Genomic DNA, 7365 nt, shown 5'->3' with positions numbered 1-7365 from the left:
CCTCATCCCCCCCCCCCCCTTGATAATCCCTTCAAATGGCACAGTTGTACAGGAGGAAGAAGGAGGAGGAGGAGGAGGAGGAGGAGGAGGAGGAGGAGGAGGAGGAGGAGGAGGAGGAGGAGGAGGAGGATAAATATGCATTGCACAACCATAAGCACTGTAAATGCATGTAGCAATGGAACGTATCATTTATACACATGTACAAAATCATGATACTGTACTGTATTAATTTTGAAATACAGCCTTACTTAAAACTTGTTCATTTCTTCATAAAAAGAACATTTTTTTCTATACCTCCAAGTCATAAGGAGCCAAAAAAAGATACAAATAACAGTTTTTTTGGAGACACACTGGAATTCAGATTTAGAAAAAAAAGACCATCCATATAAATAAATTGTTGATTCAACATTAATGATAGTTATGTTTTTCCTTCTGGAGTTACAAGTACATGCAACTTTGAACATAGCAAAGAACAACACTAACCAGTCCACACATGATCCATATCCCTCCATCCCCTACATATCCGCTTAAATGCAACTATTGTATCTGCCTCCACCACCACCTATGGCAACACGTTCTAGGTACCCACCCACCCACCTGTGTGAAAAGTTTGTATTGCACTTCTCCTTTAAACTTTACCGCATATTACCTTAATTCTATGCCCTATAGAATTTGATATTTCCACTCTGGGAGAAAGGTTCTGAGTGTCTAGCACATCTATGCCTCTCATAATTTTATGTACCTCTATGAGGAGTCCCCTCAACCTCCAACATTCTAGAGAAAATAATCTATGTTTGTCCAAACTCTCTTTTAATTGATAGTCCCTAATCCAAACCTCTCCTGCACCTTTGTCAAATCCTTCACATCTTTCCTGCAATGAGGCAACCAGAACTGCATGCAATACTCCAAATGCAACCAAACCAAGTTTTATAGAGCAAGAAAATAAAAGATAAATATAATTTAAAGCAGTATTTTAAATCATTTTTGTTTTCTTTTGTTGGTATTTTCCTTTCAGAATTTTACATTCCAAGTTCTTAGTTGTACTACAATCCACAGACTGGCACGATGGCTACAGGTAAGCCAAAGAAGAGTTTAAGATAGAAGATGGATACAAAAACCTGGAGTAACACAGTGGGTCAAAAAAGGAATAGATGACGTCTCAGGTCGAGAGCCTTCTACAGACTGAGAGTCAGAGGAAAGGGAAAGGATAGATATAGATGATGATATAGAGAGATATAGAACAAATTAATAAAAGATATGTAAAAAAGTAATGATGATAAGGGAAACAACCGATTGTTAGCTGTGAGCTAGGTGAAAATGAGTTGCAGACAATGCAACTCAACAGGATGACTTTGAATCTAGTACAACGTCGTGGGTTGGGGAGGGATGGAGAGAGAGGGGATACAAGGGTTATCTAAAGTTAGATAAATCAATATTCATACCACTGGGTTGTAAGTTTAAGATATATATGTTTGTCACAAAATAGTTTTAATATTAACTGATTAACTTGTTTGGGACCCCATAACGGAACTATACACGTGAAGACACATTTCCCGAAATGTTGCGGTTAAATGTTATTTCAAGAGAATTATGACAAAATTTTCATAACTGCAGAAAGTTAATTAAAATGTTTTCTCTTTATACATAATCATAATGAAAAATGTGTTTGGTTGCAAATAAAACTTGCTGTAATAACATAAACTATTATTTTAAACTATTAACATAATTAAGGTAAAAAAATCGAGACTCATCAGAACGTCAGTGATGGAGGAAAACTCTTTGCACCCAATATCCAAAGTGATCATATCTCTGGACCCGTAACAGTTTCGATGGACAACAAGACCATTGTTAACTACTATGGAGGTAATTCCTTTACATATCATCACATGTGCTTAGTGTACAATTGGAATATTTCTATATTTTGGATAAATAATTCACAATATTTCTTTTGTATTTCCAGGTGCCAATGCCAAGAAACTTACCAGTAAGTACCAAAAACATCACATCAGATCTATAATTTACCAATATAACTTTTCTTTGTAATTAGAATTGAGTTCCTTTCTGCTACTTTCCAAGTTACTTTACACTATTATGTGTTAAATGCTACTTGATTAGCTCGCACTTACAATGTTTTATTTTACACTCTAAGCATTATACCAAATGCTGTCATCCATTTAATAACTTTCCCTATCCTTTTTGAACCCCATCCATTTCATCTTGATAGCTTAATGCCCTGTTTGATTCTGAAGCTCAAAGACCCTTTGGTCCAATCTATGTTAATCCCATCTGCCCACACATAGTCAGTGTCTTTCTATTCTCCTTATGTCCCTGTTTCTATTTAAATGTCCTTGAAATGGTGCTATTGTATCTGCTTCCATCATCTCTTGGCACCTGCCACTCTCTGTTTAAGAAAACTTGTCTCACCCACTTCCTTTAAACTTTCCTCCTCTCACCTCAAGCCTATGAGATCTAGTATTTGACATTTCCACTCTGGGACTATCAAGTTGAAGGATCTTCATCCAAACTGGGAAAGAGAGACAAATATATTTTTATAAGTTGCAGGACTAGTGATGTGGTGAATGGATGGATAGCAAAAATGAATTCTCTCTGAAAGATTGACACCAAGGTTGCCGAGCTGATTGTTATTTGATTGATGTAAGGACATTTAAAACAAGAAAGAACAAAGGGATTTCAAAGGTGTGAAATGTGAACCTGTAGGGTATAGCAGCAGAACTAGCCATTCTGATCCAAACAGAGGCAAGTTCCCAGAAGATGTTGAATTTAACATTAATTACCGAGGACCGCAAGAAGATTAAATGCTTTTCCCCAATGATGGGTCTAATTATAACCATGTTGGAGGCCACAATCAGAGAGGATCAAGTGACTCATTGTCATTATCAAGGTCTGAAGAAGGGTCTCGACCCAAAACATCACCCATACCTTCTCTCCAGAGAAGCTGCCTGTCCCGCTGAGTTATTCCATCATTTTGTGTCACTTTGGTAACTCATTTTCTTTTTTTTTTAATCAAAATCATTCACTTCTGTTATAGTGATCCATCTGAAATATTGGTTCTATTTTACTTCCTTCATTACCATGGCCTGACCTTCACCTCCGCATTTTGTAGATGTTATTTCCCTTTGTGTTCTCATGGTCTGCATTTCACAACTATGAAATTCTTCTGTTCATTTTCTCTCCCTCACTCTAAATTTATTCAGAAGCCATTTAACAGACGATCTTATCAATTGCTTATCCCTGGAGTCACTTTTATCTCACTACATCAGCGATGACTTTCTTTCTCCTACCTGTCCTTCCCCATCCTCCCTGACACTCAATACTAACTCGAAATCTCTCTTGGAGCCACAAGGAACTGCAGATGCTGGAATCAGTGTAAAACACTGTGCTGAAGTAACCCCTATTCCAATGCATACCCATTTCTCCCACTATCCCACCATTCATTCCCCCTCTTCCCACTCCCCAATCCCCTTCAACCTATACCCCTCCATTTGGTTTTGCATTTCATTCCTCTTCTCTCCTTATCTAGATAATCTACTTTTCACCTCTAGCTTTTGGCCATCTGTCCATCAATGAAACCCCACTCACCTGCATCCACCTATCACTTGCCAGGTTTTGTCCCACACCCATCTCTTTTCCAACTTTCTCCCATTATGCAGTTTTTGAAGAAGGGTCTCAGCCCAACATGTTCCCTCAACAGATACTGCCTGACCCACTCAGTTATCCCAGCACTTTGTGTCTTGATTTATTTATTTCCCAGTTCTAAAAAGATTTTATAAAACATTTGGATGAAGGGATAGAAGGCTTTGTGGCCAGGTTTGCAGATGATATGCAGATAGGTGGAGGGGCAGGCAGTGTAGAGAAAGCAGAGACTCAGCAGAAGGACCTGGACAGGTTGTGAGAGTGGGCTGAGAATTGGCAGATAGAATATAGTGTAGCAGAGTGTAGAGTCATGCGTTTTGGTGGTAGGAATAAAGACCAAATGGGGAGAGAATTCAGAAATCAGAGGGACAAAGGGACTTGGGAATGCTGCAATAGAGAGGTTGCAGATAGTATCAAGCAGAAAATTAGGATGCGTGTAGCAAAGGTACAGCAATTATCATGGGTGACTTTAATCTACATATAAATTAGGCCAACCAAATTGGTAGCAGCGCTGAGGAGGAGGAGTTCCTGGAATGTATACGGGATGGTGTTTTAAACCAAAATGTAGAGCACGGGTCGGCAACCTACCGCCCCCGGGCCGAATGTGGCCTGTAACCTGAAATCATCCGGCCCGCAGGCGTATTATTTCCCCGTAAACATCCAGCCCGCCGAGCGCCGAGTGCGGCCGACCGCCTAGCACCGCCGAGCGCTGAGCGTGGCCGAACACCGAGTGCGGCTCAGCGCCTGGCTCTGGCTGTACAGCATCCTGCGCAAAGCCGCCGGCACGGCTGCGCGCCTTCTGTGAACACGTGATTTGTTGCCTGCCCGCCGGGGTGGGATGTGGGCGGGATCCATGTGTACACATGATAGATGTGGCCCGCCATTTGCTCACAGACATGCGTCCTGGCCCCTATGCAGAATAAGGTTGCTGATGTAGAGGAACCGACTATAGGGCAGGCCATCCTAGACTGGGTATTGTATAATGAGGAAGGATTAGTTAGCGATCTTGTTGTGCAGAACTCCTTCGGCAACTGTGACCAAAATATGGCGGAATTCTGCATTTGGATGGAAAGTGACACGGTTACTTCAGAGGTCCTGAAATTAAAGAAAGGAGACTTTGAAGGTATGAGAAGGGAATTGGCTAGGACAGACTAGCAAATTATAATTCAAGGGATGATGGTAGATAGAATTAAGATTGTTAAGGGCTTGGACACGCTAAAGGCAGGAAACATGTTCCCGATGTTGGGGGAGTCCAGAATCAGGGGCCACAGTTTAAGAATAAGGAGTAAGCCATTTAGAACGGAGATGAGGAAACACTTTTTCTCACAGAGAGTGGTGAGTCTGTGGAATTCTCTGCCTCAGAGGACAGTGGAGGCAGGTTCTCTGGATGCTTTCAAGAGAGAGCTAGATAGGGCTCTTAAAATTAGCGCAGTCAGGGGATATGGGGAGAAGGCAGAATCGGTGTACTGATTGGGAATGATCAGCCATGATCACAGTGAATATCGGTGCTGGCTGGAAGGGCCGAATGGCCCACTCCTACACCTATTGTCTATTGTCTATTGTCTTTTGGCAAAGATTTAAAGACCACATTGATGATCTCCATAAATTGTTCGTCCCTGTTTGGCGAAAAAAGACAACGGGGAAGGCGGCTCAACCATGTTAATGAGGGAAATCAAGGATAATGTTAAATCCAAGGAAGAGGCATATAAATTGGCCAGGCGAAGTAGCAAAGCAGGGGACTAGGAGAAATTTAGAACTCAACAGAGGAGGACAAAGGGGTTAATTAAGAGGCGGGGGAGGGAGAGCATGAATGAAAGCTTGCAGGAATATAAAAACTGACTCTTTAGCTTCTTTAGATATGTAAAAAGGAAAAGATTAGTGAAGGCAAATGTAGGTCCCTTACAATCAGAGACTGGTGTATTTATAATGGGAAACAAGAAAATCGCAGAACAGTTAAACAAGTACTTTGGTTCTGTCTTCACTAAGGAAGACACAAACAATCTCCCAGAAATACTAGGCAACCGAGGATCTAATGGGAGGGAGGAACTGAAGGGAATTCACATTAGTCAGGAAATGGTGTTTGAAGGTTTCAAGTTTCAAGGTTAATTTATTGTTACATGTACCAATTAAGGTACAGTGAAATTTGAGTTACCACACAGCCATAAAAGGTAAGAAGCAACAAGACCCACAACCACATAAAGGTTAACATAAACATCCATCACAGTAGATTCCACATTCCTCACTGTAATGGAAGGCAATACAGTTCAAAATTCTTCCTCTTTGTTCTCCCATGGTGGGTGCAGTCAAACCATCCACAGTCGGGGCGATCAAAGTCCCTGCAGCCGACGGGTTGAAGTGATCAAAACTCCCGCGTCGGAGTGATTGAAACTCTTTCCGTGGCATGGAGCTCCCAAATCGGCCTCTTCTTACCAGACATCGTGGGTTTCACAATATTAAAGTCCACAGGCCCCGTGGTTGGAGCTTCGATCCCCGGTAAAGGGATCGCAAGCTCCGCAATGTTAAAGTCCCGCAGACTCCCGCGGCTTGGAGCGCCATCGGTCTCCAAGAAAGGCCGCTAACTCCACGATGTTAGGCCGCAGTGGGGACGGAGATACGATGTGGAAAAATATCACATTTCCGTTGAGGTAAGAGATTGAAAAAAAGTTTCCCCAAACCCCCCCCCACATCCCCACAAATAAACAAGTCAAGGGACACTAAAACATACTTTTTAACTTACTTAAAATAATAAAAAGGAGAAAGGACAGCAGACTGTTGGCGAGGCAGCAACTGCTGATGGTGCCACTAGGTAAACTGTTGGGGCTGAAGACAGATAAATAGGTAAACTTTTAGGTAAAGACAGATAAACCCCCAGGGCCTGATGGTCTGCATCCCAGATTACTCAAGGAGATAGCCCTAAAAATCATGGATACATTGGTGATCATTTTCCAATGTTCTCTCAACTATGGATCAGTTCCTGTGACTGGAGGGTAGCTAATGTAACTCCACTTTTTAAGAAAGGAGGGAGTGAAAAAAAAGGGAATTATAGACCAGTTAACCTTCGGTAGTGGAGAAGATGCTTGTCGATTATTAAAGATGTAGTCATCAGAGGCCCCTGCTTGTGACTATAGCTTAGGTCATAATGTCATAAATGATAGGAGGTGAATTAGGCCATTTGGCCCATCAAGTCTACTCCACCATTCAATCATGGCTGATCTATCTCTCCCCCCTAACCCCATTCGCCTGCCTTCTCCCCATAACCCATGACACCCACACCAATCGAGAATCTATCTATCTCTGCCTTAAAAATATCCATTGAGTTGGCCTCCACAGCCTTCTGTGGCAAATAATTCCACAGAATCACCACCCTCTGACTAAAGAAATTCCTCGTCAACACGTTCCTAAAGGAACGTACTTTAATTCTGAGGGCATCACCTCTAGTGCTGGACTCTCCCACTAGTGGAAACATCCTCTCCACATTCACTTTATCCAAGCCTTTCACTATTTGTTAAGTTTCAATGAGGTGCCCCCCCCCTCATTCTACAAACCCTTCTGTCCATTTGCCAGGTATCTTCTTGGGTCTCCTTGACTTAGTAAAGTGCCTTATTCGCTCCTTTTTGATAGGAAATTATTTACCTCCACACGGCTTATGATGATTACTGTTTTTTTTTTAACTGCAATTTTCATTTTCATTTTCATCTAAAAAGATGAATA

General features: G+C 41.7%; 1 protein-coding gene across 1 annotated transcript in view; it reads left to right on the top strand.

Moving 5' to 3' along the window:
* Positions 1-973: 973 nt before the first annotated feature.
* Positions 974-7365, top strand: part of LOC129703224 (NACHT, LRR and PYD domains-containing protein 3-like) — a 34333-nt gene continuing 27941 nt past the window's right edge. Inside the window, exons 1-3 of the mRNA XM_055645451.1 lie at positions 974-1075; positions 1732-1863; positions 1961-1984. Of these exons, the coding sequence (XP_055501426.1) occupies positions 1066-1075; positions 1732-1863; positions 1961-1984 (166 nt within the window). The 5' untranslated portion in view covers positions 974-1065. The remainder of the gene's footprint in view (positions 1076-1731; positions 1864-1960; positions 1985-7365) is intronic.

This window comes from Leucoraja erinacea, chromosome 14, assembly GCF_028641065.1.
Source record: "Leucoraja erinacea ecotype New England chromosome 14, Leri_hhj_1, whole genome shotgun sequence".
Classification (NCBI taxonomy): Eukaryota; Metazoa; Chordata; class Chondrichthyes; order Rajiformes; family Rajidae; genus Leucoraja; species Leucoraja erinaceus.
Note: the sequence above shows the minus strand (reverse complement) of the source record. Positions and strands in the feature narration are given on the sequence as shown.